Source organism: Panthera uncia, chromosome A2, assembly GCF_023721935.1.
Source record: "Panthera uncia isolate 11264 chromosome A2, Puncia_PCG_1.0, whole genome shotgun sequence".
In the NCBI taxonomy this organism is placed as follows: Eukaryota; Metazoa; Chordata; class Mammalia; order Carnivora; family Felidae; genus Panthera; species Panthera uncia.
Genome location: NC_064816.1, coordinates 24,133,963 through 24,158,842, shown reverse-complemented (window position 1 = coordinate 24,158,842; position 24,880 = coordinate 24,133,963). Strand labels below are relative to the sequence as shown.

At 44.7% G+C, this 24,880-nt stretch overlaps 1 protein-coding gene across 1 annotated transcript in view; it reads left to right on the top strand.

Moving 5' to 3' along the window:
* Positions 1-24,383, top strand: part of IL17RD (interleukin 17 receptor D) — a 71,357-nt gene extending 46,974 nt beyond the window's left edge. Inside the window, exons 4-13 of the mRNA XM_049640748.1 lie at positions 4,205-4,323; positions 4,821-4,941; positions 7,379-7,423; positions 7,516-7,667; positions 8,976-9,041; positions 10,792-10,846; positions 11,613-11,723; positions 12,521-12,705; positions 16,329-17,262; positions 18,037-24,383. Of these exons, the coding sequence (XP_049496705.1) occupies positions 4,205-4,323; positions 4,821-4,941; positions 7,379-7,423; positions 7,516-7,667; positions 8,976-9,041; positions 10,792-10,846; positions 11,613-11,723; positions 12,521-12,705; positions 16,329-17,262; positions 18,037-18,149 (1,901 nt within the window). The 3' untranslated portion in view covers positions 18,150-24,383. The remainder of the gene's footprint in view (positions 1-4,204; positions 4,324-4,820; positions 4,942-7,378; positions 7,424-7,515; positions 7,668-8,975; positions 9,042-10,791; positions 10,847-11,612; positions 11,724-12,520; positions 12,706-16,328; positions 17,263-18,036) is intronic.
* The last annotated feature ends 497 nt before the right edge of the window (positions 24,384-24,880 follow it).

The following is a 24,880-nucleotide window of genomic DNA, read 5'->3' as shown; positions in this document are numbered from 1 at the left end:
CCATCTGTATGCCCACATGGATATCCGGGCACAGCACTGGCACGTGTTACGAGTTTACAGGAATATCTCAGTGCTCGTAAGAATCCATAAAATCAATAATTTAAGAAAAATGTTTTTTTTTGAGAGAGCAAACAGGGGAAGGGCAAAGAGAGAGGGGACAGAGAATCTAAGATGGGCTCCATGCTGACAGCAGCAAGCCCTATGCATGGCTTGAAGTCCCTAACCATGAGATCATGACCTGAGTCGAAGTCGGATGCTCAACTGACTGAGCCACCCAAGTGACTCTAAAGTCAATAGTTTTTAAATCTTGGCAACTAACTGAATTTATGTGAACTGTGTGGGCTGAAAAAAATTCAAAATGAAGAAACAGAAAAAAAGCAAACCCACATTATCTGGTCAGATTCAGATTAGGGCAGAGTTTGCTTGTCCTCTTTAATGAGTTGATGATATAAGAGAGGATGGGACAGCTGGGTGGGGGACATGGTCAGGGCTCATTTGTTCAGATGGGCCTGGGTGTGAACCCAGATTCTACCTGCCACAAGAGGCTGCTAAGCCTTGCTGAGCCCTGGCTTCCCCATCTGTGATGTGAAGATGACTGACGGCCTCCTGGTTTTTGTACGATTTCCACACACACGCGCATGCACGCAGTATTTCTAGAAAGAGTTCTTTTATTTTTTAAGTTTTTATTAAATAATCTGGGTACCCAGCGTGGAGCTCAAACTCACGACCACTGAGATCAAGAGTCATCCAACTGTGTCAGCCAGCCATCTCTAGAAAGAGCTCTTAAAATTTAAAACAGTGGCTATTGGGACACATGGCTGGCTCAGTTGGTAGAGCATGCAACTCTTGATCTCAGTTGTGAGTTCAAGTCCCATGTTGGATGTAGAGATTACTTAAAATCTTTAGGGGCACCTGGGTGGTTCAGCTGATTGAGTGTCCGATTCTTGATTTTGGCTCAGGTCATGATCCCAGGGTGGTGGGATCCAGCCCTGCATTGGGCTCTGCACTGAGTCTGGAGCCTGCTTGAGATTCTTTCTCTCCTTCTGCCCCTCTCCTCTGCTGTGCTCCCTCCCTCTCTCTCAAATAAAAAAAGCATAATAATAAAATCTTTAAGAAGAAAAAAAAATGGCTACTGTTATCATCATCAAAACCTGGTCCTCAAACCTGTTTCTTTGACATTGCCACTGAATCTTAAAATTAAAAAAAAAGAAAAAGAAATCTGGATAAGAGAAAAGTAACATAAAGTCTGGATTTCTTAATCTGAACAGGATAATTCTCAGAAAAACCAGACTGCAGGAGAGGTGAGTGCAGAGTGAGGGAGGAAGGATTAGATCCATGGGCCTGACTCATTTATCCGTGTAAATACTGCTGGGTCTGAACCCAGTGGGTTTTCCAAAAATAACATTATCTTAACATTTAAAGATAAAAACATTCTCTGTGGATCAACAGGAAGTGGTCATTCCATGTAAGGCTATACGGTTGAGGGGTTGGCCTGACAAATTGCAGTCTCCTTTAGAATGCAAGTAAGGGATGGAAGCTAGGTGGTTGGAAAACTAACAGGTGGAGCAGTGAGGGCAGAATGTGGTGCTTTTCCTGAATGACGATTTGTGGGTGGACAGGTTCTGTTCCTATCAGGTTCTATCAAGGAAACTCCTGGGGAGCCTGGGTGATTTAGTGGGTTGAGTGTCCAACTTCGGCTCAGGTCATGATCTCTTGGTTCGTGAGTTTGAGCCCCGCGTTGGGCTCAAACTGTCAGTGCGGAGCCTGCTTCAGATCCTCTGTCTCCCTCTCTCCCTGCCCCTCCACCACTTGTGTTCTCTCTTAAAAATAAATATACATTTAAAAAAAAAGACTCCTTGGGTGACAGAAAAGCATATGGGTTAAGAGCACCAGCTTAGAAGGGTGTCCAACTTCAACTGAGGTCATGATCTCACGGTTCGTGGGTTTGAGCCCCACATCGGGTGCTGTGCTGACAGCTCAGAGCCTGGAGCCTGCTTCGGATTCTGTGTCTCCCTCTCTCTCTGCCTGTCCCCTGTTCGCGCTCTGTCTCTGTCTCTCAAAAATAAACAAACGTTAAAAAAAAAAAAAGTGTACCAGCTTAGAGCCAGACACTCCTGGGTTTGAATCCCACATCTGCCATTTAATTCCTGTGTGATCCCGGATAAGTCATTGTCTCTGTACCTATGTCCTCATTTGTAAAATGAGGACAATACCTTCCTCCCATGGATGCCAGAAGGATTAATGAGTTTTAAATGATGAGAAGGAGTAAATACGTCCCTTCATGGGAAGTTGCTCTGTAAAGTTGTTAAACGTGTAACTAAAAGGAATTCAGAGTGTTGTGATAAAGGCGTTAAGGTTTACATTTGCTGCTTTTACCCCCACCTGCCAGACTTGGCATAGTGGTTTTTCACGCTAACCTCTTAAAAATAAGAACTAGGGGCTCCTGGGTGGCTCAGTTGGTTAAGCATCTGACCCTTTTTTAAAAAAAATTTTTTTAACATTTATTTATTTTGGAGGGGGGGGGAGAGAGAGAGAGAGAGAGAGAGAGAACGGGGGAGGGGCAGAGAGAGAGGGAGACACAGAATTGGAAGCAAGCTTCAGTCTCTGAGTTGTCAGCACAGAGCCCGACGTAAGGCTCAAACTCCCAAGCTGTGAGATCATGACCCAGGCCGAAGTCAGACCTTAACTGACTGAGCCACCCTGGTGTCCCAAGCATTTGACTCTTGATTTTGGCTCAGATCATGATCTCACAGTTTGTGGGATCGAGCCTCGCGTCGGGCTCTGTGCTGACAACATGGAGCCTGCTTGGGATTCTCTGTCTATCTCTCTCTCTCTGCCCCAACTTGTGTTCTCCCTCTAAATAAATAAACTTGAAAAAACATTTAAAAAAATAAATAAAAATAAGGACTAGAACCACCTACTCCTACCTCAGCTGATGAATTTTATGAAACTGTGAGGTGCGCAGTCTTTAATTATATGAATCATCCAGCTTTTGTTAAACAGGAGTTCTAGGGACATGACATGAATTAAATCTTAGTCGCTGGTCAGAGACTGTGGCTCCTGTTGTGTCTGAATCTTGGGCTGTGGGTCAGGTGGCTGTCACCCCCACAGGAAGCTTTAAACTTGAAATACAGTACAGCAGAGTCAGTGCCTGCACACTGTACCCCGTGACCCCTGAAAATGTGAAGCTCTAATTGTAACTCCTTTGCCCTACTCACCATAAAATACGTGTTCTTCATCAAATAATTATAGGATAAAAGAACCTTTTCGAAAAAGATTTTCCTGTCCTTTGCCATCGGTACTTTTTCCACCTGGTTAATTGCATCCTATGTCATTACTTCTGCCCCGGGAGGGGAAGGGTTGAAATTGTCTCCTTGTCTAGTGTTCAGAAAGAATGCGAAATCGATACCGTGCCAATTGAGGCCGGCTTTGGGGATCTCCAGCTGCAGTCGGACCGCTCCAGTCTCCAAATGACGAAGAGCACTGGTACTGGCTCTTGTGATCAGCGGAGCTTAATCCTCAGGTGGCGGGAGGCTGGGCCGGGCGTCTTTCAGTGGCACTGTGGGCGTCTCGGGGCCTCTGAGGGCTGTATGAAGAGCGCACACTGGGCAGCCCTTGGGTGTCTGCCTTTCAGGCATGATTAGAGCAAGAGCTTTGTCAATCACATGGGCGTTCTGAGCTATTTAATCCCAAGTCTAGAAACCCCTTGGGTGTAGGCACACACTTTGTTGGGAATTTTGTGCATTACTTGGATGAACCATGCCAGCAAAATATAGGACGAAAACTTAAAGCAGAAACATGGTTTACGGGAGTCCCTAGTCAGCATTGGGAATTACCATCAGCTGAATACACTCTGTGTCAGGACCTAGAAATTGTGTATTCCACTGTAGACTTTTAGGATCACTTGTGACTTGAGTCTATATATTTGAACCCTAATGTCACAGAGGCAGTGGGCATTTGTGAAGTAGCTGGCTGGATTAGAGCTAATTAATTAGTAATGATGGGATGGAGAAAATCACCTGGCCTGTACCAGAGGAATGCGGGGTATGTGGTTTTCCTTTCTGTAAGACTCAGATGTGCTAGCCAAAGTAAGAATTCCTTTACCTCCGTTGTGTAGGTGGAAAGGATGGTAATCTTGGAGGAAGGAACGTGTGTTCAAAAGTAATTAGGTCGGCTTTTAATAAAAGCATTCTGCTCTGCTTAGGCATCGAATTCCTAAAAGGATTTCGAGTAATACTGGAGGAGCTGAAGTCAGAGGGAAGACGGTGCCAACAACTGATTCTAAAGGACCCAAAGCAGCTCAACAGTAGCTTCAAAAGAACTGTAAGTCACACGCGGGGAATGTGCCCCTGGAGACACGCCATTGTTCTGGGCGTCTGAATGGTCTATTGAATGTCTGTGAAACTGGAGAAGGAGGGGCTGTGGGGTCCACCCCTCCTGCCAAGGTGGGCGAGAAACAGCTCGGCAACACCCTGAGCCTGCTCCACACCCAGAGAAACCCTCCAGCACCTCTCGCTGGTAAACACACCTCTCAGGTTACATGTCCTGGAAGGTGGCTTTGTGCACTCAAGAGCACGCGGACTCCTCCCCACCAGCTTTGAGGTTCCGCGTTCACCACCTAGGGCTTCTTTGCCAGAGCACAGGCAGCATTGTCAGTCTTTATTTTGGTTGGGGATCCAAACCTAAACTTGGTCCAGAAAATAGCCCCTAGCTCTGGAGCGGTGTCTGGGTGACTATCAGAGAGGACTGAAGGTCCTGTGTGTAGGTGGAGGGGTGGGTAATTTCTTCATGATATCATGTCTGTTTTTATTCCCTTTTAGGGAATGGAATCTCAACCTTTCCTGAATATGAAATTTGAAACGGATTACTTTGTGAAGATCGTCCCTTTTCCTTCCATTAAAAATGAAAGCAATTACCACCCTTTCTTCTTCAGAACCCGTGGTGAGTATGGCCTTTCTTGCCTGGTTCCCATGATGAGACTGCTCCTGATTCTAATGACTTTTTGGAGAAATATACCAAATACTGGTATGACACCAGCATCGTGAGCAGAAAAGCATCCAGGAAAAGTACCCAGAAAAGCAATTCTTAGAATTAGGATTTGGCCTAGGCAGTATTCACCCAATACTGCCTACGACACCCATTTCACGCTTGTGCAAGAGTAGATGTTGATGCTTGATTTCTTTTTTTTTTTTTCTTTTTTTTTTTAAAGTGCTGTCAGACAGCCATATATTAAAACCATTTAGGAAAAAAGAAGAGCAGAAATAAACAGTAGAAGTTGATTTTTTGGGGTGAAGGGGAGAGCGTGAAATAATCCATCTTTTACCTGTCATCAGGAAGGTGGCTTCTGTGAGTGATTGCCTGTTTTCAGGATTACATTAAGAAAATTAAGCAACAACCCTGAGATTGCCTTTTTCTAGAAAGTTTGTTTTTTTAACCTTCACGTGTCAGGTCCTGTGTTTTTTTTTTTTTTTTTAATGTTTGTTTATTTTTGAAAGAGAGAGAGAGAGAGAAACAGAGCATGAGCAGGGGAGGGGCAGAGAGAGAGGGAGACACAGAATCCAAAGCAGGCTCCAGGTTCTGAGCTGTCAGCACAGAGCCCGACGCGGCGCTTGAACTCATAAACCTCATGAGATCATGACCTGAGTTGAAGTTGGATACTTAACCAACCGAGCCACCCAGGGCACCCCTAAATGCTTTCTAAACACTGACTCAGTTTACCCCCATTCCAACCCTTCAAGAATTTAATCCTCTCATGTCCACTTATTACATGTGCAGTGATACACCCAGAGATTAAAGAGCCTGGTGGGAGCTGGGATTTGAACCCAGAAGTCTGACTCTGGAGTCCACACTCTCCAGCCAACCATGCTGACCAGCCAACCCTTTCCCGTCTGTTCTGTGCACGGTGTGGTGTGTCTTTCTTCAACCTGAATCGCTGCTTTCAGATTTGGTGCCGAGGCATCCTGAAACCTGCAGCCATTCCCTTTTGCCTTCCCGTCCAGTCTTTCTGTCCGGCATACCAGACCCCTGATGGTCAGCTGTCAGGCCAACTCACCAGCCCTTCCTATGTGGCCCAGTTGCCGTCCTCCTCCTCTGTGATGTTTTGGTTCTCAGCTGCAGCATTCACACTCTGGTGGTTTTCTTTTTGCCTTTCTTTTCTTTTTTTAAACTGTGTTTCCTGTGCAGCACAATTATTTTATAACAGTTTGGTCTCATTTTCTTAATTAAAATATGATTCCATAGGGCAAAGACTATATGCATTTTACATCTCAGTGCCTTACACAGAACCAGTTAGAGGATTCAAATATGTTTAAGAAAAGCTTGCCTTAATCAGAACTAGCATAATTTAAGATAAAGTCTTCCCATCAGAATCATTGTGTCTATCTGGGGGTGAGGCAGGGGCGGGAGATGTGTTTATCACCATTTCCGTGCCCTGTGATCGTGATGCTGCTTTTGATTTTTCTTGGCAGTATGTGGACATTTTCCAGAAGGTTCTCCCTGGGTTAGCAACATGGCATATTGGACTAGCTGTTTGGCCCCTCTCTTGTGTTTTTATCACATTTAAGTCCTGTTTCAAAACTCCACAGCCTAGTTTTCAGTGCTGGTGCCACTATTTAGTAGATGCCTGCATGCCATTTTTAGACTCCATCAAAAGGATTTTAAAATGTTTATTTATTTATATATTTATTTTTGAGAGAGAGAGAGAGAGAGAGTGTGCATGTGCATGAGTGGGGGAGGGGCGGGGGGGGGGAAGAGAGAGAGAGAGAGAGAGAGAGAGAGAGAGAGAGAGAGAGAGATACAGAATCTGAAGCAAGCTCCACGCTGTCAGCACAGAGCCTGACTCGGGGCTTGAACTCATGAACCCTGAGATCGTGACCTGAGCTGAAATCGGACATTTAACTGACTGAGCCACCCAGACACCCCCAAAAGGATTTTAAAATAGAATGCTGGCAAATGTGAAAACAACTCAAGGCAGTTACTAGGATCACTCCAAAGTTCTCTTGCGCCTAAGCACCTGTGCAGTGGAGCAGGCTGGCGTCACTTCTGTTTACAGCTGAAACAGAGCCTCCATGTGGCCGTGGGCTGAACACAGTCCCACTGGCCTTGAAACTATGTAATGCTTGACAAGCTTTAAAAGGTTGGGTGACTTTACACTGTTTCCATTTATTTGGCACAAAATGAACTGCATTAGTATTTTTATATTGTACAATTTAAATTTTCATGAGATATAACTGCACTGTACCGGAAATCATTGCTCAATTGATCTATTTTATACTTTGACCAGCAGTACCCAGCGCCATATATTTACATTTTATTGAATTATTGCATGAGGAAAATGTCAGACTGTACTATAACTAAAAATACACATCTTTCTTAATAGCCTGCGACCTACTGCTACAGCCGGACAACCTGGCCTGTAAACCCTGTGAGTATAGCCGTTCCTATCCGTCAAGTCTTTCCAGCACAGTGGTGTCGGGGTGGCCTCTGGGTGCTCATCCGAGTCCTTCCTCCTCCCAGTCTGGAAGCCTCGGAACCTGAACATCACCCAGCACGGTTTGGACATGCAGGTGTCCTTTGACCACGCACCACACACCTTTGGCTTCCGTTTCTTCTATCTTCATTATAAGCTCAAGCATGAAGGGCCCTTCAAGCGAAAGACCTGTAAACAGGTGAGCTGCTATGTGTACATTAAGGAATACTACATGTTTTAAATGTTTTTTAATGTTTATTTTTGAGAGAGAAACAGAGCATGAGTGGGGGAGGGGCAGAAAGAGAGAGAGAGATGCAGAATCTGAAGCAGGTTCCAGGCTCTGAGCTGTCAGCACAGAGCCTGACACAGGGCTCGAACTCACGAACCGTGAGATCATGACCCGAGCCGAAGTCAGACACTTAACCGACTGAGCCACCCAGGTGCCTCTGGAATAGTACATGTTTTAAAGTGACCCCTGGGCCCCTGGAATCTGGGTGGTTCAACATGAACATTAGGCTTTGACTCTCAGCAGTTGGTAGATATTCCAGCATAGTCTTAGGGATATCCTCACTCCCCAGTTACCTACACCCCAGCTATCCCCGTGGTGATGTAGCCTGGGAAAGATATTACCAAGGAGCCAAAAGAATGAAGTATTTCTAGTTCCTTCTGCTACATTTTAAACATTAATTGGGCGCTCACTGTGTGCCAGTCACCGTGCTTTATGCTCACTGAATCATTACAACTCTATGCAACAGAGGCTGCTGTCACCCCACTTTACAGATGGGCAACCTGAGGCTCAGGTGGTCACCTAGCTTGCTCAAGGTCACACAGCTAGTCAGTGGAAATGCCACATCTAGGAGCCAAACCACTAGGATTTTAGGGGCCTACTGATTTTACACATAGGCCAAAGTCAAGTAGAAGCTCAGCAGCCAAGTTCTTAAACTGAGGGTGGCCAGCAAGAGGGGAAGATGTCTGGTGCAAGTGCACAGAACTGCTAGATCGCCTCTAGCGAGCACCAGGAGAGGGTTTGGGTCAGGGTAGCAGAACTTAGTGCCTTCCTGGATGCTCCTATATTGTTGAGTTTTGTTTTCCTGTGGGCTCTCATCTGTGTCATTGATCTTCCTTGACCTTCTGCTCAAGTTAAAATTACAGCACATAAAACATGCACAAACATGGGCGGGTAATTTCTTTCCTCACCGTTTCAATAAGTCAAGGGTATTCTAACTAGTTTCTTTGTCTTCAGATGACATATGCCTGCTGAGGGCATCACCAGCTAAGTTTAGACTATGGGGGTTGGAGGGTTGGTCCTGGGCTCTCCTGGGCCTTTTTATCAAAGTGAAACTCAGATAACATGTAGCAGATACACATGGTTGCTTTCTGCCCTAATCAAAGTGTTCTGAACATATTAAGACTGGTGGCAAGTCTCCTTCAGCTCTAGGGGGAAAAGAGCAGTCCAGATGACCTTTATCCAAGAAGTGAGTTTTAAAAGTGTTTTGTTTCTTTGCAGGAGCAAAATACAGAGACAACCAGCTGCCTCCTTCAAAATGTTTCTCCTGGGGATTATATAATTGAGGTACGTATAACTCAAGAAAGCCCTATTATTAATTCTACAGAATGAATCTAGTTCATGTAGAATTCCCACTGTTTAAAACACTAAAATTTCAAGCCATCGAGGGTGTGTACAATTATATTTTTACATGGTCCTTAACATGCTTTTTAAAAAGTTTATATGTAATCAATCTTTGATTTTTCTCATTCATTATTTCAAATATTTCATATAAATATTTTAATGAAACCATATAGTCCATGATTTAGAATTTTTAGACAGTATTCCTTTGTAGGGGAGGAAGAAGCCTCCTTCTTTCCTCCCTGGGTTCTTCTAGCTGTTTTAGGAATTAAATTGACATGAGACAGATTATGGGGAGAAAAAAACCAGAGTCTTACTGAGTGGGCACAGAGGCCCAATAATGAAATTGAGACCCAAAGAAATGACAAAGGCAGGTGTAGTTTTTATACTTTTTAAACAAAGAGATACTAAATTAGTGAGGAGTTGACAGGATAAAGAAAATAGATGTTTGGGAGCTTTACTTAATAAGGAATTCTAAGTGGAATTTAGGCTGAGGTAATAAATTAGAAAAAAATAACAAGGTTTGTTTCTACAGCTTTCTCGACTTTCAAGTCCCTATCTCAGACCAGAAGGATGTCGTTTTTACTTGTTCGTATAGTGAGAGTATTTGTTATATGGGAGATCTGTTTCCTGCTTTCAGGGGGACAGAAGGGAGGGTCTGAGTGTCCTTGCTTGTTCGCCAAGTAACTTCATTTCAAAGTATTTATCAATAGGCCATTGTGATACCTACAGGGACAACCTGCCCTGGGCCCCTACATCTTCACACTACAAAAATATGTTTTTAAAAATTTAGATTTAAAAATTATTTAGTGGGACGCCTGGGTGACTCATTTGGTTGAGCGTCTGACTCTTGGTTTTGGCTCAGAGCATGATGTCACAGTCCTGGCATCGAGCTCTGCACTGATAGTGTGTGGAGCCTGCTTGGGATATTCTCTCTCTCTCTCTCTCTCTCTCTCTCTCTCTCTGCCCCTCCCCCACTCACACGCTTGCTCTTTCTCTCAAATAAAAATAAAAAAATAAAAACTTTTAGTAATAAAACAGCAAAAGTGCTGTCCATTATATCTGCCTATCCCTCTCTAGGTTTCTGCTGACATTTTCTGTATTAATATATATGAAGTTCTAAATACCACGGAAAAAAGCATGCAAGGGATATATATTTTTCTTCTTTATTTTAGATTACTTTTTTAGTATCAAACATACTACAAAAAATAGGAGTCAAACAAAAATAGAAAAAAAGAAAAATAGGAAATGAAATTAAAAATTTGCCCATAGCCCCACTATTCAGAGAAACCAACATGTTTCAACATTTTAGGAGAAACACTGGTTGTATGACTTGGTAGCAGTATGTGGTTTTAAGAGGGTTTTAAACCCTCTTAAAGCATTAATGGGGGCCTCATAAAATTAGTGGTAGGATGCCGTTGTAATTGAAGATTGTTAGAATGTGGAACTCACCAGCTGATTCATCAATGAATGAACCACGTTTGATTCATGAAAGGAAAGGTGATGAGGTTGAGGGTTTTGAGTTGGTAAAGCAGAGATGGATCTGATGTAATGTCTAGTCCTGGCTCATTCGTGATCATAGACAGCAGCTCTCCTTCCTTCTACCCCCCACTGTCTACATAGGGAAACATGGACGGAATCTGTTGAGATGTTATCACTTTTATAAAATAATGATACATCATCCTCTGTTTTGTAGCTGGTGGATGACACTAATACAACAAGAAAAGTGATGCATTATGCCTTAAAGCCAGGTATGATTTTTTTTTTTAATTTTCTGTGTGAAATGTTGGCACAGGACTACAGCAGACCATGCTATTTGATAACATTCTATACTTCATGTTTTACAAAATCAAAACACAGCATTTGAGCTCCTGTCTTTTAAAAAGATGTTCCATCAGAGGTGCCTGGGTGTCTCAGTCGGTTAAGCATCTGACTCTTGATTTCAGCTCCGGTCATGATCTTGGCTCACCTGGCTCAGGTCATGATCTCACAGTTTGTGAGATTGAGCCCCACATCCCCCCAAGTCAGACTGCACTGACAGTGCAAAGCCTGCTTGGGATTCTCTCTGTCTGTCCCTCCCCCTCTCACATGTGTATGCACACTCTCAGAATAAACTTAAAAACAATAAAAAGAAAAGCTATCCCATCAAAGCTGACTTTCCTTCCATCCTAATGTCAGTGCCTGGAAAACTGACGCCAGTGTGGTTGGTGTGTATTTGTGTGTAGCTGGGACTAAATAGTCACTTGTCCTTGGAAGAAAAGTGGTGGGAGGTGAGGTTTCCTTGGGCAGAATTCCCACTCATAGGTATTTACTGTTCCAGCAACTCTAACTGTGGTATTGTATCCTATAACCCTTTAAAAGGAATCCTTTTATAATCACCAGACCAGTACTAGAGAAATGTGGTCAAGAGGTTCTAGAATCTGTTATGCAGCTTGTGTTTAAAAAGGTAGCGGGGGAGATTTCCCTTTGACCTTGTGCTGCTTAAGTTTCAAGCCTCTTGTCTTTGAAATTTCCCAGCACATTCCCCGTGGGCCGGGCCCATTAGGGCTGTTGCCATCACTGTGCCTCTGGTTGTCATCTCCGCATTTGCCACCCTCTTCACCGTGATGTGCCGCAAGAAGCAACAAGGTATCTCTCTGTGTGGTGTGTTCCCCCCAGGTTGGCAGGACCACGGCCAACAGAGGGAGCCTGGGAGCCCTTGGTCCCACCCAGAGTGGGCATCTGGGAAGCCACATAGCTCCTGTAGTTCCTGGCATTAAAATGCTTGATTTTTAACCTCAGGAGCCATGAACACGAAGCTGTAATTCTGTTCTCAAATTTAAGGTAGTAAATTCAAGAACATAAAGGAAGTTTAAAGGTGTAAGGGCAGAGGTAGGGCGTGATCACTTATAAAAGTCAGGTGTTGGAAAGGAACTTCCTGGGGGAGCTTGGAAATGTTTCATACCTTGATCTGAGTGGTGGTTGCACAGGTATATATTTAGATAAAAGTTTGTTGAGATGTACTTTTAAGAGTTATATACTTTATAAGTTATACCTCAGTAAAAGGGTTTTCTTTTCTCCCGCCCACCCCTTTTGTTTAAGAAGCTCAGCTGTCAGTGCTTAATTGGTCTGGTAGTTAACACCTGGAGCACCAGCTGCTTCTGGGTGCTCTCTGCTGGCCAGGGTGGTCCCTGCAGTTTTCCCAGCCTACTTGAGGTCAGTGTCAGGCGAACAACAAATCTTGGCCATTTGTTGCTCCGCTGGAGAAATCAGCTGTCCCATTCCCGGTGGTGTCCCCAGGGGCTGGGGGGGTGGGGCGCACTGGGCACATGCTCAGGCAGACATGTCAACTGTTGTTTCTTGAAGATGGCATGAGGTCCTGAGTCTCAGGGAACAGGACAAAGCATTGCTCATAGGCATCAACCTTATCTTCTTTTCCAATTTAGAAAATATATATTCACATTTAGATGAAGAGAGTTCGGAGTCCTCCTCGTACACCACAGCACTCCCCAGAGAGAGGCTCTGGCCTCGGCCGAAGGTTTTCCTCTGCTATTCCAGTAAAGATGGCCAGAATCACATGAACGTTGTCCGGTGTTTTGCCTACTTCCTCCAGGACTTCTGCGGCTGTGAGGTGAGGAGTCTGAAGTCTCTTCTGTTCCCCTGGGCAGGACACATGCTCCCATGCTCCTCACCACCTCCCTGCCTCCTTTGGTGACTCTTGCCTTCCACCAGGGGCTGGCTTCCAAATCGGGGTCAGCCTCACACTTCTTCAGTCTGTCCTACCCATCGCCAGCACTAAATGTTTCCTAATGCTTAGTCCTAACCCTGAAACACTCCTGCTCAAAAGCCTTTAGTGGTACCTACCTGGCAGGAAGTTTTATAAACATCAAAAAGACCATGCAGTTGCATGGAGGGAAGCAGCATGTGCCCTGGAAACATGCAACGGGAGTGTTGGGAGGTGGTCACTCAAAATATCCTGGTGAGCCTTGAAAGGTCTAAGAGAACATGAAAAATAAAGCATTGGGTTTAGACAGCTCTTTGGAGAAGTTTTGCTAAGAAAGGAGAACAATAATTTGTGAAGTACTCAAATAGTCCACTCAGGTTTCTTGCCTATTCTTTTGAATTAAGCTCTAAATATGTAGCTTTTCTATAATGTCATAGTGCTAATTTTAGAGTGAAGTTTGAAGCTCTCATGGAAGGCACACTCTGTTTCTTGCCAATGCAAGAATTGTACAGTAATTGTGTAATTGAAGTTGTTTGTGCTTTGATACTCTGCCTCCTGGTAGGTTTTAGTCTTTTCATGTAGCGAGGCTGCCCCCTAGTGTCAGGAACACCTATTTACAAGGCTGACACATGAAGCTACAGAGATGGGCCGATTGGCCTGTGTACTGAAAAACCAATTACAAGCTCCAGCGGGTGCCACACAGTCTTTAGACACAGACAACCCATTTGCTCTACTTTGTAACTAACTAGCCTCAGGTGGAAAAAGTCTTCCAATTATGAGGGTAATGCTTACTGTAGGAAATTTGCAAACACTAAAGGATGACAAAAACAAAAAATGGCCTGTAATCTCAACCTGGAGAAAAGAGGACCCACAGTTAATACTTGGTGTATTTCCTTCCAGTTCCTTTCTACATAGATGAAGTCATGCATACAGTTTTCCATTTTGGGGTGATTGGAATGATTTTTTCCTGTCTCTTCATTTAATAACTTTTTACACTATTGAAAGTTCTATGTAAACTATCATTTTATTTCATTACTTTTTAAGTTTGTATTTAAATTCCTGTTAGTAAAACATACAGGGTAATATTATTTTCCAGTATAGACAGTAGTGATTCAACACTTCCATACAACACTTGGTGCTCATCAGGACAAGTGCCCTCCTTAATCCTCATCGCCTATTTCACCCATCCCCCACCCACCTCCCCTCTGGTAACCATCAGTTTGTTCTCTATAGTTAAGAGTCTGTTTCTTGGTTTGCTTTCTCTCTCCCTTTTTTCCCAATGATCGTTTGTTTTGTTTCTTAAATTCCACATATGAGTGAAATCATATGGTATTTGTCTTTCTCTGACTTATTTTCTTTAGTATAATCTTCTCTAGCTCCATCCATGTCATTGAAAATGGCAAGATTTCATTCTTTTCTATGGCTGAGTAATGTCCCATCATGCGGGACATATATATAATATAACGTAATAATAAAATATATATAACATCTAATGTATAATATATAATATATACATGCCACATCTTTTTTTTTTTTTTTCATTGTCAAGTTAGCTAACATACAGTGTAGTCTTGGCTTCAGGAGTAGATTTTCATGATTCATCACTTACATACAATGCCCAGTGCTCATCCCAACAAGTGCCCTTCTCCATGCCCATCACTCATCTTCCCCACCCTCCCAATCCCCCACCCCCATCAACTCTCAGTTCATTCCGTGTTTAAAGAGTCTCTTATGGTTTGCCTCCCTTTCTGTTGTATCTTATTTTTCCTTTCCTTCCCCTCAACTCATCTGTTGAGTTTCTCAAATCCCACATATGAGTGACATCACATGATATCTGTCTTTCTCTGACTGACTTATTTCGTTTAGCATATTACCCTCCTATTCCATCCACATTGTTGCAAATGGCAAGATTTCATTCTTTTTCATCACCAAGTAGTATTCCATTGTGTATATAAACCACATCTTCTTTATCGATGGACATTTGAGCCTTTCCATAATTTGCCTTTTGTTGATAATGCTGCTATAAACATCAGGATACATTAGCATTTTTGTATTCTGTGGGGAAATACATAATAGTACAATTGCTGGATCATAGAGCAATTCTATTTTTGACTTTTTGGGGAACCTCCATACTGTTTTCCAGCATGACTGCACCATGCAACTTTAGCCACATGATCCATAATATCAATTTACTATAATTGAGTTATTTCATATTGTTAAACAGCTCAGTAGTTCAATTTTGCCTCCTTTCTAATGCTTTTCCAGAGATAGAAGCCAGGAAGTGGAATTGCTGGGTCAAAGATGGGAAAAATTTTAAAATGCTTGGTATATATTTCTAGTTAGCTTTTAGAACGTATAATGCTAGTGAGAATTAAGGAAACATAAGATGATTTAGGATTATTTTCAGCAAGTGAGTGAATGCTGGGGACCTTCTTCCCTTTGATAACACCTTAGAGCCAAAAAGGAAGAAAATCATTTCAGAACACCCTTCCTCATAAGAGACAGTGGCTCCTGCACTCAGGCATAGCCCCTGGGAATTAGTTTCCCTTTTTTTTTTTTTAAAGTTTATTTGTTTATTTTTGAGAGAGAGAGCAAGCAAGCACGTGCACAAATGGAGGAGGGGCAAGAGAGAGGGAGAGAGAAAATATCCCAGGCAGGCTTCACACTGTAAGTGCAGAGCCCAATGCAGGACTCGAATTCATGAACCATGAGATCATGACCTGAGCTGAAGACTTAACTGACTGAGCCACCCAGGCCCCCCCCCCCCACCGGGAATTAGTTTCTGAGCCACAGAAAGAAAGGTTAATACAACTGCCAAGAGACGTTTTCAGCAGAATCACATGAAAATGGTCAGAGAAGGTGAAGCCCTCTGAAGAGGACATGCGTGCCTGGTTTTCCTTCCTTTGTCAGTGCCCCTCCCCCCAAATGCCCTCCCAGAGGCTCCTTGGGGTTAAAAGCCTTCTAGGGAGATGACCCCATAGATTGCCATGAAGTCATGGGGGGAGGTGCCAGTCATTCACTAAGTGCATTAAGGAGAGTGGCTGTGTTACTACAGTCCACCACCCTCTCCTCTCTGGCCATTGACTGACTGGTAAACAGCGTGGCTGACCTTGGGGCCAAGGAGGTCTTCTTTGTCAGTCACGCTCTCTAGATGTGAGTCAGTCAGCATGGTGGGCAGCTCTGGCATCCAGATGTGAGCCCCATTTGCTGCCTGCTTTGGGGTCCTTCACCCAGATCCTTCCGTCATCACCTTCCAGATTTCTCTTCAGGATCTTCCCTCATAGGGTGAGTGTGTTAATGGCCCCACGTTAGGCTAAAACAGGGGCACGATGCAGAGGGCCTGGCACGTGACCATCACCCACAGAATGTGAGCTGTTCTCAAAGCCCAGCAGCTCTGAGCCTGCACACGGCAGTGCTGATAATACTCAAGGGACGTATGATGTGACCTTCCTGTAACACTCTTGTTTTTGTTACCTGACCCCCCCCCCCCCAGGCGGTTGGGGTGAGTGAAGTCTGTGATCTATTTCCAGGTGGCTCTGGACTTGTGGGAAGACTTCAGTCTTTGCCGAGAAGGACAGAGAGAATGGGTCATCCAGAAGATCCATGAGTCCCAGTTCATCATCGTGGTGTGTTCCAAAGGCATGAAGTACTTTGTGGACAAGAAGAACTACAAGCACAAAGGCAGCGGCCGGGGCTCCGGGAAGGGCGAGCTCTTCCTGGTGGCTGTGTCCGCCATCGCTGAAAAGCTCCGCCAGGCCAAACAGAGCTCCTCAGCCCAGCTCAGCAAGTTCATCACCGTTTACTTCGACTATTCCTGCGAGGGAGATGTTCCCAGCATCCTGGACCTGAGCACCAAGTACAAACTCATGGACAACCTTCCCCAGCTCTGTTCCCACCTGCACTCCCGAGACCACGGTCTCCCGGAGCCCGGGCAGTACCCCGGACAGGTGAGCAGAAGGAACTACTTTCGCAGCAAATCAGGTCGGTCCCTTTACGTCGCCATTTGCAACATGCACCAATTTATCGATGAGGAGCCCGACTGGTTTGAGAAGCAATTCATTCCCCTACGCCCTACCCCACTTCACTACCGGGAGCCAGTGCTGGAGAAGTTTGACTCGGGCTTAGTGTTAAACGATGTCATGTGCAAACCAGGCCCTGACAGCGATTTCTGCCTCAAGGCCGAGGCGGTCCCCGGGGTGCAGGCCGACTTGCCCTTGGAGGGCCAGCCCTTGGGCCTGGACCCAGACGTGGAGGCGGGGCCTGGGCCCGGCAGCGGCTCGGTCCTGCGCCCCCTGCTGCACGTGGTGAAGGCCGCCAGCCCCTCGGACATGCCCCGGGACTCGGGCATCTACGACTCATCCGTGCCCTCCTCGGAGCTGTCTCTGCCCCTAATGGAAGGACTCTCAGCGGATCAAACAGAAACATCTTCACTGACGGAGAGCGTGTCCTCCTCCTCTGGCCTGGGTAAGGTGCAGGAGAGCCCAGAGTGTCTTTGGGTTGGGTTCCTGATGCAGGCCACAGCCTTTGTCCCTAATTCCCAAATCCATGCAAGGGTTTTCCTAATTTTCGGGTGGAGTTATTGGCAATGAAACCTCATGGGAAGTAACCCAACTCCATTGGTAGTCCCGATTTATTCCAGGCACTGGGAGTGTTCACGGGAACTGCAGAAATACTGATGCTAAGTTACAGTGAGCTTGCCCAGGCCCCACAAGTGGTGTTATGTAACATGCAGTGTGTGCATTATATCACCTTCCTGAACTCCACAGACATCTGACTACCAAGACAGCTTGCCCCAGGGGTATCGGATGAGGGGCTGTGGACCTGTATCTTTGTTGGGATTTGAGGTGTTCACCACCCCTCACCAATGCCAGTGCTTTGAAAGCCACATCTTGTGATCCAGGGGTTGATGGACACGATATTCTCTCCATCATATCTCAGCACAGGGCCAGGTAGGAGGGCTCTGTAGAAGAGTCCTACCTCCCAAGGGAGCACCAGCAGGATGCCATCTGGGACTGCTCCTTACGGTCCCTGTGGCCAGCGGGAGTCATGCATGCAAACCCTTGACCCTGGGCTAAGGGAGCCTGCCACCAGGATGAGAGTGCCCTGTCTTGAGCCGATTGGTATGCCTGCCTCGCTTGTAAAGCCCATAGTCCCAGCCCAGATGCAGCCACACTCTGGCCTTAGCCCCCAGCCCAGTGAAGTGCGATGACGTGTCTCTGCCCTGTCTTCTTTCCTTAGGTGAGGAGGATCCTCCCGCCTTCCCTTCCAAGCTCCTCACCTCTGGGGCGTGCCGAGCAGAGCCTGGTTGCTGCAGCTACACTGGTGAACTCCACGCAGTCGCCCCTTTGTAACAAAACAGAAGAGTCTACGCATTGCCACTTTAGCTGCTGCCTCTCTCTGGTCCCCCAGCTCTTCTCCCTGGTTGAGCAGTCTGCTTGGAGCTGAGGTCTCCTACAAGGATATTTGGAGTGAAATTCGGGCCAGTACTTGCTCTCCTTGCCCCATCCCTCTACCTGATATCTTGGCAAAGTCTCCAATTTTCTAAAACCATATGGATCTCTGGAAGGCATGTCCACAAGGTCTGACGGCAGCTGGTCACATTAGGTCAGACCTTGGATTAGAGCCAACTCTGGGAGGTCGGGAGGAAACATGCACAGAGAAACAGGAAAATACCTGCACTGCTCATTCAGATTTTATTTATCTCTTCCGACTTTGCCCATTCGCTGTTGGCTACTTTGATTGGAAATGCTTTGTGGAGAAGCACTTTTAGTACCATTACAGCCACAGAAATCAAGTGCCAGTCTATCTGGAATCCATGTTCCTACAGATGATGTTCTTGTCTGTTTTGGGTGTAGAATTTACAATGGCTTGGATGTTAAAAAAGCTCTGAGTCAAAGGTCGAGGAGGTGACTGTATATCGTATCACCTTTCATAATACGAGTCTTTATGTGTTCGTGGGTGCCATGGCACACTGAGGTGGGGGCTGCAGGGTCAGGCTGACCATCTAGACAATTCTTTCTGACATAGGTTGGTCAATGTCCAGAAAGCAGCAAAACTCAGGACACAGGACCGCCTCTTGGTTTGAGTAGGCTTTGTGTGGGGGTGGGATTTGCCCACCAAGTTTCCCGGGGTTACATTTACTGTGCAGTATCTTAGATGTTGCTGCCTGGAAGTTTATTTTTAAAAGACTAATTACCTAACTGGGCTGGATTATTGGAAGCCGGAGTCCGTGCTTCATTTGACTTCTGATCTAAAGCTGTGTCCAGAATATCAGGGATCAGAATCCATTGAAATATGGCGATATGCAGGTGGCAACCACTTAATCTGCTGAACTGGTTTTGACTAATGATAAATCTCATTTTAAGAAGGTGGAGGGGAGACTGTCACAAAGATGAGTTTGCTCTTGTAATATCTGAAGAAGACATGAGACCTGAAGTCATTCAATTCTTGAATCTCAAAGTACTCCCCCCACAACTCAGCCTGTGAATCATGTTTCGCTGTGTGTTTCTGTTGTATTTACCCAGTGAAAGATTGGTCTCTTGTGCTCCTACCAAAAATAGGTATTTAGAGTTTAGGAGGAAAGAATTTGCTTTAAAAAAGGAAAAGTAAATGTTCTGTTTTTAATGAATGACATTTCTACAGAATTTCTCCTTCCGAAGGGAAAACAGTTGTTCAAATCCTGCTTGTCTATTAGCATGTGTGTGATGATGTCTTTGTGGAATCCCTTCTCCCTGTGTCCTTGAGGGGTTGTGAGCATCTTTCTCCACCCTTTCCGTGGGTGCTGTTGGCTTCGGGCACCCTGCTTTTACTCAGCACTACACAGGGGACCCTGGGTTTTACTCCTTTAGCAGGTAGGACCAATATTAAGGGAGACACTGAGAAATGTCTCAAGGAGGGGTTGGGAGGTAGAATGAGGCAGGACTTTCCATCCAAGCACATGCTTAGCAGGTGGGAAGGGAAGGTTTGCCGCCTTGCTGCAAAGAAGAGGTTTGTGTGTATTTTTGATGCAAATGCCACACTCCATGCTCTGTAAAGGCAGCTGACGGGCTTCTTGGGGGAAGAACGTGTTTGTCTGTTCTCTGGCATCGAGTTTCCTGCAGCTGCTCTGCAGGGGAGACAAGTGAGCCTCACAACCACCTCCCCCACAGAACCAGGCATCCGGTTGGAGAAGAGATGTTCCATGATACTGGAGAGTCTGGGACAAGTGCAGAGCTCCTGCCCACATATGCCTGCCCTGCCCTTCCACTGTCAGGATACGTTCTGCAAGGGAGATTGGTCAGTCCAAACTTGCTAACGTGAAAATTCACTCTGGAACAGTATCAAGAGAGATTGAAGCCAAGAAATGGTACGTGCTCCAAAGGAACCCCGAGGAGCTACTTTTAGGTTAGATATTCAGCTTTGCACAGAAAATGATGCATCTCTGAGAAAGCGACCCCAGGAACAGCACGGAGGATTGGCAGGGGGTGGGGAGCATCAACTGAGCTCCATGCATGTGGGCAGAGAGCTTGCTAAATGAACTTCCTTCTTGTGAAAATGCAAGGGAAAAAATGTGCTAGACCAAAAATCAGGTAAACTTTTCGTTTGGATTTATGGTTTGGATACTTATTTTGAAATACTAATGTTTCTTATGTTCAACACAAGCAGACTCTAACATACCAAGTAGCAAAACCACAGTGTTGAGATGTCCCAACTTCGTGGTTTTGCCTTACTAGTTTCACTTTTTTTTTTTTTTTTAAACCTCCCCATCTTGTGCTGGGAATAAGAACAGTTGCCCTGTAGATTAAGGCAAAACATCTGTTTTAAGCAGACCTGCAGTTTTTGACTGATACATTGTTCCAGTCAATGGAAATGATAACACGGAATTCAGATAAAGGTTCTACTGAATCACAGGCTTCTTGAAATTGGGGAAACAAGAATTAGAATATAAGGATGATCTCAATAAAAAGCCTTGGTCCTGAGAATAAGAGGCTTGTGTGGCTAAGTTAGCTGGTGTTCTCTGGGCAGGACACCTGGAGTAGGTCCAAGGACCCAGGTAAGCAAATCTTGAAGGTAGTTGAAGGTAGGGAGCTAGGTGTTCATCTTAACTCCCTAGTGCCCTACAGAAAGGACTTAGCATCTGACGTAGTCAGCTTTGTCCAGGGATGGATTGGGGAAGTGGAAGCCCAGGTAAAGGTGTGTTTTTCTCCCAGAGGTTGGCCACAAGCAACAAGAACCACCTGGACAGACCCAGTCCAGCCACACAGTGGACAGAGTGTCTTGCAGGGGATCCTCCAGAGGGCCAAATCCTGGGCCTTTGAGGCACATTGATCTCCAGAGAGAATCAGAAGACACAGGCCCAGGCCCTCAGGTTGGGTAATAGCATTTTGAACCAAAAATGAGATGGGGCCTTAAAGTCATGAGACCATTTTTGGTTAACACATTAGTAATAACTGAAGACAGTCCCAGAGCAGAAGTTCAAAAATGTCTTTAGCAACTATGACATCATCAGAATCAATGGGTCATAATTTGAGGTCGTGCGTGTTTGTATATTAAAGTTCAGTCTTGCGACTTCATAGCTGCAAATGTGGGGTGTTTTTTTTTCTAGCCAAGCCCTAGTCTCAGGTTCCCTGACTTAAGCACAAATAAACAGGAAGACTGTTCCTCCAAAAATGTGGAGTTACATGATTTTCAGAACTTTTCCTTTTTTCAGAGTTGAGCATCTTTTAAAAGAAACAAATGAAGAAAAAGCTATTTTACTCCTAGAGAAGAAACGACACAACCTTCCTCTTAAGAAAGAAAACCCCATGGTCCCCAATAGCCTCAATGCTAATTTGGTTCTTAGGGGAGAGGAATCCTTCCTTGTGTCTTTATTGGAGAGATGTGGACAATAACAGCATGAAGGTTGTTAGCCTTTCTTGTTTCATATCGTTGGTGAAGACTGCCACTTTTATTTAGCGGATGCTATGCCTTCAGGAGGTGCCAGTGCAGCGGGCCAGGACGACAGATCAATGAAGTGTGGTGATAAATGGCAATGACCTACCTTCTCAGTGTCAGAGAGACCATAGGGCATGGTGGGGAGTGTGGCAAACTGAAGTGCTCCGTGTCCCACCCATAGGAGGGCAGCTACTCCAGCCATTTGTGGCCATGTGGTGTCTCCTGATCTTCCCATTTTTCAAGAGAAGCTGAGAATCTGGAATTTTATAGGAAAGTTTCTAATTTTCTAAAGTATTGGCAGCTAAATTAAAAGAGATTTTTTTTTTCAATTCAGATTCAACAGAACACATGAGTGGGCCTGATTTGGCCCACTAGATGCCAGTTTGCTACCTCTGCCTTGTAAGATTTGAAATGAAAAGCGTTCATGGTAATTACAGATGTCTGGTACCACCAGAAAATGCTCTTGCTAGATGCAGCTGGTGTCTGGATTGCTTCTTCCCCACCTTGCCTCCCCCAAGGTAGTTTGATACGATTGTGAATGTATTTGAAATGTTTGAGGGCTTCTTTATGTTTCATGGTGCCTTAAGAGAAAGGCAGGCCAGTTACTAATTTCAAAATCAGATTTATGTTTCCCAATTTAAAAAGCATAACACTTGGAACAATTTTCATTTAAACTCCACAACCTAAAGGGCCTTATTTATAGTTTTAGTTCTTGGCTTCATAATTTTTTAAATGATGTGCAATTCTGAGCTTAGGCCAAGACTTAATGAGAACAGCAGGCGTTGTGGGGAGTGGGGCAGGGAATCCCCGAGTGTCCACTAGAGCCAGGTATTTGCATTGTCTTCTTTAATGTTTTAAATGATCTGTGAAGTGACTGTGTTTTGGAGATGTGAAACAGTATCCAGACAAAAGCTTTTCCTGATACCAAGAGATCAGTTAGGAGTCCTCCTGGGGTGTTGGGTCATCCTTTCTGTGTCCCCTCCTTTCCAGGCTCAGGGTGAAAATAAACAAAAGGAAGTCTGACTGTAAGCTAATAGCTTGGATTCCAATTTCAGAGTTTTGGAGCTGGGAGAAAGTTTGGATTATCTAGGATGTCCCCCCTCCCGGTGTCAGCCAGGGCTGAGCCTGAATTATTTCAGACATATGGCTATGGATGGGATTCTGGATTTTCAGTGAGGGAAATTCTGTAACCTGCCCTGCTGATCAGATAGTTCTTTGTACGTCTTACAGAAATTCAAACCAGCCTTCTTTTGTTCTGCATGTAGTGGAAAAAGAACAGCTGGTTACCTTCCGTGTATTTGAAAACCACAGTGAAGTCATCCCCCTGGTGTTTTTATTTCAGTGATAAATAATCCCACCTACTTAAACCATTCTTCATAGCTCTTGTTTTCCAAGGGCTTAATAATTTTCACTGCTCTTCTGTTTCCCAGCTTCACACTGTGTTTGGTTGCCGAAACAGAATGTGGTGCCTTCTTCGCATTGGTGCCTTGTGATGGCCAAGCTCAGGATGGGGATTACAGGGAAATTCTCATGTGCCCAGCTTCTCTTACTAGTTACAAATACAATGGCACTTTTTAAAAATGGTATATCGCCTGCATTCATTTTGAGGATTATTTGGTTGCCCCATCCATTCCTCCCCAACAATCGTCTTCTATTGTGTTTTCTTTTCCCCTCTTCTGGTCAGACACTTGGTGCTTATTCCTGATGTGTCTGATGTCATTCCTGAGCTCCAAAATTCTCTTCAAGACCAACTCTTACCTTCTGAGTGGTAGCTACCTCTCCCTCCCAATTTTGGATTCTATTTTACATACCTCTAGACCTTGCCTTTAATTCATGACTCAATATTATTAGATGGTTCAGACTTCAGCTTAATCACCGGCAAGATAGCAGCTGCTAAGGGCTAATTTTTAAGGAAGGTGAGGGACAACCTCTTGGAATTTTGGCCAATTGTCCCCCCTCCTGCTCTTTGTTTCCTGCCCGAAGTTCAGCTGGGACCACAGACTCTTCCAGGAGCTTTCCTGTGTTCTGAAGGGCTGGGGCCATGGCTCTGAAATGACCTAGCACTGTGTTTTGCACAATCAGAAGTCTGAGAAAAGCAAACCATTATGACTGCATCTCTGACATTTGTATCAAATAAAATGTCAGTGGAGAATATTCAAAGAAGCATTCTTCTATTTGTACATGCTGTAGACAAAGTTGGCTGCTCCATCTGTTAGACAAAAAAATTCCTTTGGGTTATTACACTGATGTGTAATTGTTATGTAAAACTTGTGTTTTTCTCTCAAGAAAAACCATGGTGAGTCTGGACAAAGCAAAAACTTTTGTAAAAACCACATGTTCATTTAGAGAGTAGGTAACTTCTATTTTTACTATTTTTTTTTTTTTTTCACTTCAGAAGCTCCCTGTGACTACGATCTAGGGGGGGGAAAGCCTGTGGAACATTGGAACATGGTGGTTGTTGCCATTGTCTTTGTTTCATCTTTAAGTTTGTCCTTTGTGGGGTTTGGTGGAATAGCAGGACTGTAGCAGTGTGCTATATTTTTACATTGAAAACAATGTCTTATCTGATTTGTACATAACTGTAAATAGGTGACAGTAGGTCACAGCTGACATTTGCAAAATGTTTTTGTACCTTAGGATTTCTGCATCAAATAAAATGTTTTAAGATTGCAGTGGTTCATGATTCTAGATCCTCTTTCCTGTTTCCCGAGTAGCTGGGTTCCTAGCACAGCTTTCCAAGGGCTCTGCCTCTGGGAAGGAGGAAGAATATCCAGGGTGAGGAGGTGAGGGTAGCCAGTATGTCTTTCTTGCACATGAAGCCTGCTGCCGTGGCTGTTTGCCTTGCCCTCCGGTGGGCAGTGATGTGTTGCCTGTGTGGAGTCAGGAGCAGGGATGCTCCTATCAAGGAGAAATTTGACTGTCAGAACAAATGGGCTTTCTTTTCAGAAATTTGAAAAGAGCCACTGAAATGTGGGAGCCACAAACTTCCTGCCATCCAATAAGACAAAGAAGTGCCTTTTTATTTCTTCCTATAGACATTATCCCACCTCCTGTGTGCCAGCACTCTGTGAGTTAACTTCTTGGTGCCCATCAACTTTGGGGTGAGTTCCCAGCTCTGTTTCTGCCACTGTGACCCTGTGGCTGCACTTCTGGGCCTCAGTTTCTCATC